This window comes from Drosophila yakuba, chromosome 3L, assembly GCF_016746365.2.
Source record: "Drosophila yakuba strain Tai18E2 chromosome 3L, Prin_Dyak_Tai18E2_2.1, whole genome shotgun sequence".
NCBI lineage: Eukaryota > Metazoa > Arthropoda > Insecta > Diptera > Drosophilidae > Drosophila > Drosophila yakuba.
The window spans coordinates 19,645,633-19,656,364 of record NC_052529.2 but is presented as its reverse complement, the minus strand read 5'-3'; the positions used below and the strand labels follow the sequence as shown (position 1 = coordinate 19,656,364).

At 43.1% G+C, this 10,732-nt stretch overlaps 2 protein-coding genes across 2 annotated transcripts; one reads left to right on the top strand and one right to left on the bottom strand.

The window, feature by feature from the left end:
- Positions 1–6,170: 6,170 nt before the first annotated feature.
- On the bottom strand, positions 6,171–7,206 carry LOC6539773 (seminase). Its single transcript, XM_002086615.4, has 2 exons — positions 6,574–7,206; positions 6,171–6,429 (listed from the first exon to the last, which is right to left on the bottom strand). The coding sequence occupies exons 1-2, from the start codon at positions 7,175–7,177 to the stop codon at positions 6,212–6,214; spliced, it is 822 nt and encodes a 273-aa protein (XP_002086651.2). The 5' UTR covers positions 7,178–7,206; the 3' UTR covers positions 6,171–6,211.
- A 153-nt stretch (positions 7,207–7,359) lies between these two features.
- Positions 7,360–10,675, top strand: LOC6534716 (nardilysin). Its single transcript, XM_015195309.3, has one exon. The coding sequence runs from the start codon at positions 7,452–7,454 to the stop codon at positions 10,623–10,625; it is 3,174 nt and encodes a 1,057-aa protein (XP_015050795.2). The 5' UTR covers positions 7,360–7,451; the 3' UTR covers positions 10,626–10,675.
- The last annotated feature ends 57 nt before the right edge of the window (positions 10,676–10,732 follow it).

Below are 10,732 nucleotides of genomic sequence, written 5' to 3'. Positions count from 1 at the left end.
GCCCACTTCTGATCGGAATCGGAGATTCGGAATCGTATAAGACAGCCTTTGAAGGTCCCTTTTCCAGTTGGCGGACGTATCCTTAAAGTAAACATAGCTCAACTGACTTGGCAGCGCTCCAAATGCGGTGACTTCTTGGCTAAGTCATATACATATATCCCCACTCCCCTCCCAACTACCACTGCCACGCCCCACCGCCCCTCGGCGACGACAATTCCATTAAAAGTTGTACGTTGTCACTTTGCGTTAACTTATCTGTGGAGCATGTTGTGCGATCGCATTTTTATTGTCGCCATTGTCTCTCGCTCTCCCCATCGCTCTTTCGCCTGGCTTCTTTACCCTGCCCACACAGGGAAGCCTACACACACTAAAAAATTACACTCGGAATAATAAGTGGAAGAATTTAGGGTTCCATTAAAAAAATGTATGTATTTTACTATACCTTTTAAATAGCGTGTGAGTCTGTGGAAAACTGTATGGTTAAGTATAGTATATATGGATAGTAATTATTTTTAAGAAAAAAAAAACCATATAAAAATTACTTAAATAGGGCACTTTTTATAAAATCATTTAAATCTATTAGTTTTTTAATCTACATCCTTTGCTCGCTCCGTGCATCAAATGCATCCACATCTCACGTGCGTCGGCAGCGTTCTGCGACGTTTCTTTGTCGCTCGCTTTTTGTGTAGCACTTGGCCTGCTCCCCACTTGACAATGCTTTGCATGCCGGGCACCATCCAGTATCTCCCCGTTCCACTGCGCCGCCTGCTTCTTGTGCTTCTCCTGCTGCTCCTGCTCCTCCTGCTGCTCACAGCCCATTCAGCTCGATCCCAACCCATCCCAATCCGAATCCCATCCTGCTCCTCACCAGCTTGTCATATTCCATGTTTGTGGCGGCGACAAAAGCTTTTGCGGCCGCCTCTGCCTGCGTCGACTGCGCTGCGCGCACAATCAGCAACTCGGCATCTTGTTCGCTGTCCCTTTGTGCGCCTTTCGCCTGAATTGCATTAAGCAGAGTCGCCGGTGCACTGCAAGAAAATACTGAGTTCATACTTAATTCGCTTATAGAAGAACAGCATGGAAATGCACCCTTCAATGGGGTTCAATTTCAGCTTAAAAATCAATCCAACACTTTAGTCAAACAACTTTCAGCATTCTTCTAGACTACAACTAAGTTATAAAAACTAAACTAGCTACTCAGAAATATAAAGCCTTGCTAAAGAAAAAACTTTATTTTACGCAGTTAAAATCTAGTTTTGTTTATTATGTGAAATAAACATAGAACCTTTACAGAATATACCTATGCAGTGTTTTAACTAACTAATGTTTTGATTCTAATACTGAGTATTTATTTTCAGACTTGGTTTCACTTGGATATTTCTAGCAGTGCAGGGACGTTGGTAGCGGCGACGCAGGCCATTCCAACCTTGTTCTGCCACAGAAAAAGACATCGCTCGGCTGGAATCAACCGCTCGCTTGCCACGAAACCCTCGAAACCCTCGAAACCCACTCCCCATTCCTCCGTATTCCGCCCACTCCCATTGCTCATTTTTAATGTGCAATTCCGTATGTACAGCTCGTAGCCATGGCCACCATTCCGCTCCCAATGAATGTGTATTTGTGTGTGTTTGCATAGCAGCTTGGTTGCTAGTTAGGCATGTGCCACCTCCAGCTCCAAGCTCCAAGCTGCCAGTTTCAAGTTCCAAGTTCCGATCCCCAGCCTCCAACTTCGGCTGAAAACCCCAGATCATAGCTTAGTCTTATGACCAAACGAGTGCAGCTCCGTTTATCGGCGGCCTAACCTTGTTAGGATTGTAAAATGTAAACCGAAGGCGTTGCCTCGGACTCAGTGCTCTACTCGGACTTACACAGGCCGAACGACTCTGGGATCTCTCTAAAAAATGAAAAGATAATTGTCCGCCCAATAACACTTTTGATATCCAGCTTTGAGTATTGAATTCCCTTTCTCTCAGTGTAGCCTAGCTCTAGCTCCTTCACCGATCGGCTGGGCATGCAGCTAAATTTCGCTCGACTGGCACACGCTCAAGATGCCTCCATCCGCGTCCTCGTCTTGGTCCTCAACCACGGTCATCGTTAATCGAAAACGGGCTGCGCCGTCGCCCTGCGGTTACGAGTGTCGCCAGGCCAAAGCGAGCCGCAGATTGAGTGGAGCATGGGGATGCAGCAGGGTAGGGAGGATCCACGAAGGGGCCTTTAAGCCTGGCCAACAACTGTGCGCGTGCGCAGAACAGCCAAGCTGGCAATGTGTTCATTTCGGTACCATATTTCGTTCGGTGGTGCAGAAATTATGCCCGGTAGTCATGCAGCTCGAGCAACTCATGAAGCAGTACACCGGAAAATAAACCTGAATATTTATTTTATTAACTAAGCATTTAACCATTTCCCTACAGGATGAGAAAGTCTTGCCTAATAATAAATATAAATTACATGAAAAATACATGAATATATAAAAAAAACATATTTTTCCTTGTGCTTTCGCTAATCGCGAGAAGGCCGAAATTAAAGCGAGTATTTGACTGATGGACTGACGCAGTCTCTGTGGCCAAAGTGAGTGACTAGTTGACTGCCAGACACGCGGCTTGATTGGACGCCTTGTCCACGTCGGGTTCCAGATTCAGATTCAGATCCACGTCCAAGTCCACAACCGCACTCGCCTCGATGTCCGCCGAAAAGGGGAACGGGAATGGGTGGGCTTACGTTTGGACCCGTTTGGTCTATGAAAATCGGAATGGGCACTGAGTACTGCACACTGGGCTTCGAAATGGAGGCAAATCAGGGACACCAAACGACCGACACCCAAGCGAGACGCAGCGGTCACACATTCGTCATCACAGTTACAGTCAAGATAATAGCACTTCTTCTTAAAACAAATTGTTATCTTCCAGGTATTTCATGAATATGTGCATAACTTAAAAAAAATAATGACAAAAATAAAACCGATTGAACCAATTGTCTACTACTTCCGAAGTCTTGTCTTGTTTCAGGATTAAACATTCCCAGCAGTTTAAATAGCCAAACATCGCAATTATATTTTCGACATAACGTTCTAACTATCTTACCTTGCTGCTATTTCAATTGTGACCTAGAATGTTGTCCCAGGGTATTGAACATCCATCCATGTACACATGCACTATTCGCATTCGATTTTGATGCGTATTGATGGCTGCCCGACCAACGTGAGTGACGCTAAGCAGCTCCGAGATTAATGGTTCCAAATTAGTCAGTGTCGCTTAGTGGAACGTGGAGTTCGCCCCCTCCGATATTTTGGACGTGGAAAATGGACAGGAAAAAGGGGAAGTCCACGGCACTAGAAGCAGCTTAAGCGGATTCATTAAGACCAACCGCTGGAGTCAAAATAAAAGACAATTACGATTCATCACAATGAGTTCGTACAATTGAAGGTAACAGATCAGACCGGAGAAAAGTCCGAAAACAGAGAGCAAAATAAAAATTAATTTCGACATTGTGTTTACAATATCATCGATCAATAACTGTCAACACAGCGGTTCGATTTTTTGAGGCAGTGTTGCCCTATGTGAAGGGTATATGAGTTTTGATAGCCAGTTAGATGGGGAGTAGGATAAGAAAGTGTGCAGAGTTCCTTCTTTTCGTTTAGGTAAATATTGCGAGAATCGCATAGAAGGGCACCTTGTCATAATCCCCAATTCTCAATTGCGATTTATTTTGTACGAATCGCAACGATATCGAAGAGCACATCGATTTCGGCTCGAGCACGCCTCCAATTTCGCTGCACCCATAATGTAATACAAATTACATTCCTTGTATTTTACCGATTTCTTTACCAATTTCTGGGGGTCTTCGATTTGAGATTGCGGGCGATGAGAGTGGAGATGCGAGAAACTGGAGACCACCTGGCGTCTGCAGACCCCGCTAATTGCACTGTGTGTACGCAGGGCACAAAGGAAAGTTGCCAGGTGATGATATCAGCATGATCAAGCACTTAAGTAAGTACAAATGATTCCCCCTTTTTGTGCTGCTCCTTCCTTGCCCTTCCACCCCCAGTTAGTTGGATAGTACGGAAAAGTTTACAAATTGTTGATTCAACGCGGCATGAAATCGGCTTGAAACTTTGTACAACTTTAATTAACCGATTTCTGCCGACACAGCGCGGGAATGGTGGTAAAAGTCATAGAAATAAGTTAAATTACATTTAATCCGATTAAAGTCCAGCTCGCTTTCGGCCAAACGATTCGATTTGTCTCGTTTGGAAGGGCTAAGACCGCCGATGACCGTTCGATCGTATGGCGGCAGATGGTTCCACTCACAAAGTTCATTAAAAGTGGCCAAGTTAATGCGCTGGGCAAACAACGGACATAAAACTGGAAACCCCGATACGAAACTCAAGCCTGAACTCGTTCCATGCATACTTGGGCGGTGATTTTTCACAAAACCTAATTTTCAATTTACCAAAACAATTAACAACAAATTTTATTGGCTTTTAAGCCAGTCAAACACTCGAAACAGTGAGCGCATCGTAAAACCGGGAATATGTATCTCACAGAATGCCGCTATTGATCCAGCATGTTTGTACGGACCCGAAGATTTGTTTGCTTTTCTATTCTTCTAAAAGTACGTGTGTATCTTTTAATTAACAGATCCCGGAATGGGATCTATAAAACAGTTGTAACCGAATCCGCTCTACCTATTTGATTTGTTTGATTGCCAAATGGCATGGATATCACTTGGGTTCGGGTCGGTTTTCTTTGCCTTGCATTCCCAACATGGCTTCATCTGTAAATCTCTCGATGGGCAGAGTAGGTGCCAGCTAGCATGTTGTTTTGCATGTCGAAATCAGCTCCTATCCTACAGGCTACTCCATGCTGCTCCATGGTGCTCGTTGCTCCAAGCTGCTCCACGTGGGCCAAGTCGCGGCCTAGCCACTGCAACTGCCACAACGTGCCATAAATTTATGGCACTACTAAAAATAGTAGTGGTAAATGGTAGTCATGGAGTGCGCAGTCCGGACTCCGGAGTATCTGGGCATCTTCGTGCTGTTATGGCGACTCTTACATTATGTTGCCTTTGTTTCCATTGCGCATTACATGGGAGAAGGACGAGAATTATATGCAAGTGAAAATGCCATTTAAAAGCAGATAAATAAACTTAATGCGAACCAGCGCCGCAGGAAAGGATGAAAAGTGTCATTTCTGTGGATATTTATGTCTGTTATGGGGGCATTCCATAAAGTCCAGTGAGGAGTATCCTGTGGCGCAGATGGAAGGAGAACCCGCCTCCACATCGCAACTTACTTGGCCAACTCTATTATTAGGCCCAGCTGAGAACCGTTAAGCCACAATCTACCTGTGACCCCAAATTGGCCCTTGCGTGCCACAAAACAGCGTCTGGGCCATCGCCATCGCCATTGCCGTCTGATCTTAGCCCTTAAATGCTGCGTTTGCGAAGCGCAAAGGAAGCTATAAATAACAATTAAATGTATTATTAAACTAATTCGAAAATGCAGCTACAAGAGGACGAAAGGCAGTCAGTCATGCGATCTCCAAACCTGCCACATAAATTTTTGGTAGCCCCGCTTTCTAGCGAACTTGGCCGGCTAATTTACATTTCGCTGTTGTGTGTCCGTGTCGCCGTTGTTGAGTAAAAGTACTCAAGTCAAGCCGTCGAACGTCGTTTTTAAAAAATTGTGCCCCACGGCCAGAAGGCACAGCCCCAGTTTTTAGGCCCCGTCATCCCGGGACCAATCAATTATGGAATCGGTCAATGATCAGCATGGAGCTGCCGACTCCCGCCTGCACGCAATGGCTCAAAGGAGTCGGAGTCGATCGATGGTCACTCGCTGGCCGGTGCACCATGGTCGCGAAAGCTTCAGCAACTAACTTATAATGACATTAAATTAGCTCTTTAAATGAATACTAGGGAATTAAAAGCCTTTTCGAACCAAGTATTTATATTTTTATCCAAATTCGTATTTCTATTATAAGAAGAGTGTAGTGAAAATCATATTCATTTCCTTTCAGCGCAAAAAGAATCATAAAATGACATACTGTAGGCCTTTTAATATCACGATGTTAATGTCTAATTTTTAATCAAAACATCGATATTTAGATATTTATAACCCTACTACTATCCTACTACCGCCTACAAAACATTAAACAAAAACCAAAATCATATTGAAGTTTCTTAATGCAGAATGTTTATTTCGGTGCTCTGCTTAGCGGGATAGCAACATATTAATGGTTTTTTCAATGAAAGGTTTTACGAACTGAACATCTGTATAGACACCGGGATACTTTCTGCTGGCACAACCGATCCCAAAAGACACAATGCCGCAGACTTGCTTATTGTAAACCAAAGGACCTCCTGAATCGAAGGTGCAAGCATCCCTTTTTCCCAAAACTGAGGCGCAAAACATGCTGTCCGTAATGGAAACTGCGTAGAGGGAATGAAATTTTTAGCAGATTGTTTTATAAATTCAACGCAAAAACTTGACACTGTAAAAACATACCAAATATGTCTTCGCTTTTATAAAAAAGTCATGAAAGTACTTTGATGTTACAGTGCAAGCTTTCTCACCTGATTTCCGATACACGTCGCTGCACAGTTTTTTTTCAATCACAGGCACTGATACCGATCGCAGCATATGGCTCGGGCCATCGCTATCCGATTGGGTCATTCCCCAGCCGGCAACGACCAGGATCATTCCCGGAATCAAGGGCGTAGAGCACAAGGATATAGTAGCGATGTTTCTTCCCACCATGGGCCGATTCAGCAGCAACACAGCCACGTCCATGCTCATGGCGGATATTGTAAACTGGCTTGACTTGATGATCCGCTTAACTTGACGGCGAACGCCTTTGTCGCTAAGTCTCGAGATGCCACCATCCACACTCCAGGCTTCGCTGAGGTCTCGCTCCTCAAAACAGTGCGCCGCCGTCAGAACAATTAGTTCCCTGATTAGGGCACCGCCACAGATGAAAGTGTTGTAGTAGCGCATTGCCATTAGGTAACCGCCCAACTTCGCGTTGGTGGTCACTCGGCCACCAACAACGCGGGTTTGATAAGCCCTGGGCATCACTATTTTGGCCAACTTATTCACGTCAATGGTCTCGTTGAACTTCAAAGCATAATTGTGCATTGCAGTGCCAATCAGCAGGAAGAGAATAGAGAGACGTTGCATTACGAGCGCTAAATGGATTCTAACAGCCGCTTAGTATCCGGCAGTATAAAAGTCGCATTAGGCAAACTAATTGAGGTGTAAAATATTTTAATGAGAACTTTTATTAATAAATTAACGGCAACCACTTGATGCTCTTCTAACAAGTCAGTTTGCAAACCCGTTTAAAATATCTCCGTTCGTATGCCATCTTATATGCTTCTGTCTAACTGTCAGAAAAAACACCCCATAATGTACATAAAATACAAATTTTTAAATTATTCGTTTTGTACTGAGCATGTGTTTTAGGCCACGCCTCGGTCTAAGAAGGATCACGAAACAAGTTCAAAAATGGCTTACTCGACAGCAATACCCAATGAGTACGGCCTCAGTTGGGGTCCAGTATCACGAAGCACCAGACAAATCAGAAGGTGACCGAAAACATTACCGTGCCCTGACCTTATCGAATGGATTACGTGCTATGCTAATATCGGATTCTTATACTGATGAGCCCTCAATTCATCGTGCTTCCAGCGAAAGTTTGAATTCCTCTATCGAGCATTTCCACGGAAAATTGGCGGCATGTGCAGTACTTGTTGGCGTTGGATCATTCAGTGAACCGCGACAATATCAGGGATTAGCACATTTTGTGGAACATATGATATTTATGGGATCTGAGAAATTCCCCGTGGAGAATGAATTCGATTCGTTTGTGACTAAAAGCGGAGGCTTCAGTAATGCGCATACTGAAAATGAAGACACTTGCTTTTACTTTGAGGTGGATGAAGCTCACCTGGATAGGAGTATGGATCTATTCATGAACTTAATAAAGGCTCCACTAATGCTTCCTGATGCCATGAGTCGCGAACGCTCTGCCGTGCAGTCGGAGTTCGAACAGACCTATATGCGAGATGAGGTGCGGAGAGATCAGATCCTGGCGAGCTTAGCTAGTGAGGGGTATCCACATGGCACATTCAGTTGGGGTAATTTTAAGACCCTTCAAGAGGGCGTGGATGACAGCAAGCTGCACAAGGAGCTTCACAAGTTCTGCCGAGATCACTACGGCTCCAACCGAATGGTAGTTGCAATTCAAGCTCAGCTGTCGTTGGATGAGTTGGAGGAATTGCTTGTTCGTCATTGTGCAGATATTCCTACCAGCCAGGCGAATCCCATTGACGTTTCCCAGTTTAATTACCAGAAAGCCTTTCGAGAGCAATTCTACAAGGATTTATTCCTAGTTCAGCCGGTTGAAGATGTGTGCAAGCTGGAGCTGACTTGGGTGTTACCCCCAATGAAGAACTTTTATCGCAGCAAGCCGGATATTTTTATTTCCCAACTCCTTGGTTATGAGGGAGTTGGAAGTCTATGTTCTTACCTGCGACATCGTCTCTGGTGCATTAGCGTTATGGCAGGAGTTGGTGGAAGTAGCTTCGACTCCAACTCAATATACTCCTTATTCAATATATGTATATATTTGACAGACGATGGGTTCGAGCACATGGACGAGGTGTTAGAAGCCACATTTGCGTGGATTAAGCTTCTAATTAATAGCGATCAACTTCAAGCTTCCTACAGGGAATTTCAGCAAATTGAAAATAATAATTTTCGATTTCAAATCGAGCTACCCTCTATTGACAATGTTCAAAGCATTGTTGAGAGCTTCAACTACCTGCCTTCAAAAGATGTACTCACAGGACCTCAGCTATATTTTCAGTACGAGGAATCAGCTATTGAGCTTCTAAGACAGCATCTAAATAAATTTAATTTTAATATAATGATCTCATCCTATATACCATATGAAGAAAATGATTACGACCAGAAAGAACCTTGGTTTGGAACTCAATTCAAAACCATCTCTATGCCCTCAAAATGGCAAACTATGTGGGAACAGCCAGCGACTTTAAACGAGTTGCAATATCCGCAACCGAACCCCTTTGTAACCACGGATTTTACAATACATTGGGTAGAATCAGGAAAACCACATATTTCCAGAAGTCCGAAGTCCTTGATCAGAAATGATTTATGCGAACTGTGGTTTCGCCAGGATAACATTTTCAAACTTCCAGATGGGTATATAAACCTGTACTTTATCACTCCCTTAGTTCGTGAAAATGTTAAGCAATATATGTTGGGAGTACTTTTTACCTATTTAGTGGAGTTCCGAATGGCCGAACAATTATACCCGGCATTGGAGGCTGGTCTAACTTATGGCCTATACATCGGTGATAAAGGATTGGTTATGCGTGTCAGTGGCTACAATGAAAAGCTTCCCCTGTTGGTAGAAATAATATTAAACATGATGAAAACTATCGAGCTGGATACTGACCAAGTGAATGCATTTAAAGATCTTAAGAAGCGACAAATTTATAATGCTCTAATAAACGGAAAAACTCTCAATCTTGACTTGCGACTTAGCATTTTGGAAAACAAGCGTTTTAGCATGATTTCAAAATACGAAGCCGTTGATGATATAACCATAGAGGACATAAAAACCTTTAAAGATAATTTTCATAAAAAAATGTATGTAAAAGGTTTAGTACAGGGAAATTTTACGGAAGATCAAGCCAAAGAGTTAATGGAGAAAGTACTTTTCGCATATAAAAGCGAAAGTGTGGACAATCTATCGGCCTTGGATAATCACTTACTGCAAATCCCATTGGGATCACACTATTTAAGAGCTAAAACGCTTAATGAGGAGGATTCGAATACAATTATAACCAATTACTACCAAATAGGGCCGAGTGATCTGAAACTGGAATGTATCATGGATTTGGTGGAATTAATTGTAGAGGAGCCGTTTTTCAACCAATTAAGGACTCAAGAGCAATTGGGCTACAGCTTGGGAATTCATCAACGAATTGGCTATGGTGTGTTGGCCTTTCTAATCACAATAAATACCCAGGAGACGAAACATCGGGCGGATTACGTGGAGCAACGTATCGAAGCTTTTCGGTCTCGAATGGCTGAACTTGTCCTACAGATGAGTGATGCAGAGTTTTTGAACATACGAGAAACTCTAATTAGTGGAAAGAAGCTGGGCGACACAAGTTTGGATGAGGAGGTCTTGAGAAACTGGAGTGAAATTGTCACCAGAGAATACTTTTTTAATCGAATAGAAACGCAGATACAAACGCTGGGTAATTTATCAAAGGAGGATGTTTTAAACTTCCTTTATGATTATGATAAAAATAATTTAAGAAAACTCTCTGTTCAAGTGGTTGGAAACCATACTAAAACTTCTGATTCGACAGCCCAAGCCAGTCGTTCCGGTTCCTTGAGTAACTTATTAGACGATGTTCAGGACGATATTGCAAATGAATGGGTTTCAGCTAAGCCATTGACCGATAAGATCAGACTTGAGTTTTTAGGAGAGAGCGATGACCCTTCAAGCATTAAGGATATTTATGCCTTTAAAAAGTCTCTATATGTCTTTCCGCTGTTCAACACCAATCCCAATCTTGCAAAAAAATAAAATCATAACTTCCAATAAATCTAGTTCGATTACCACTGTTTAAAAGACTATATAACGTTGCTCAGCATGATCAGTTAAAAAAATGCTTTAAAAATGTATAGTCTTGT

Excerpts from the sequence above, each read along its gene's own strand:
- LOC6539773 (XM_002086615.4), bottom strand. The coding sequence starts at position 7,177 with ATGCAACGTCTCTCTATTCTCTTCCTGCTGATTGGCACTGCAATGCAC. Across the intron at positions 6,430-6,573 it reads CGACGTGTATCGGAAATCAG|TTTCCATTACGGACAGCATG; the intron begins GTGAGAAAGCTT and ends CCCTCTACGCAG.
- LOC6534716 (XM_015195309.3), top strand. The coding sequence starts at position 7,452 with ATGTGTTTTAGGCCACGCCTCGGTCTAAGAAGGATCACGAAACAAGTT.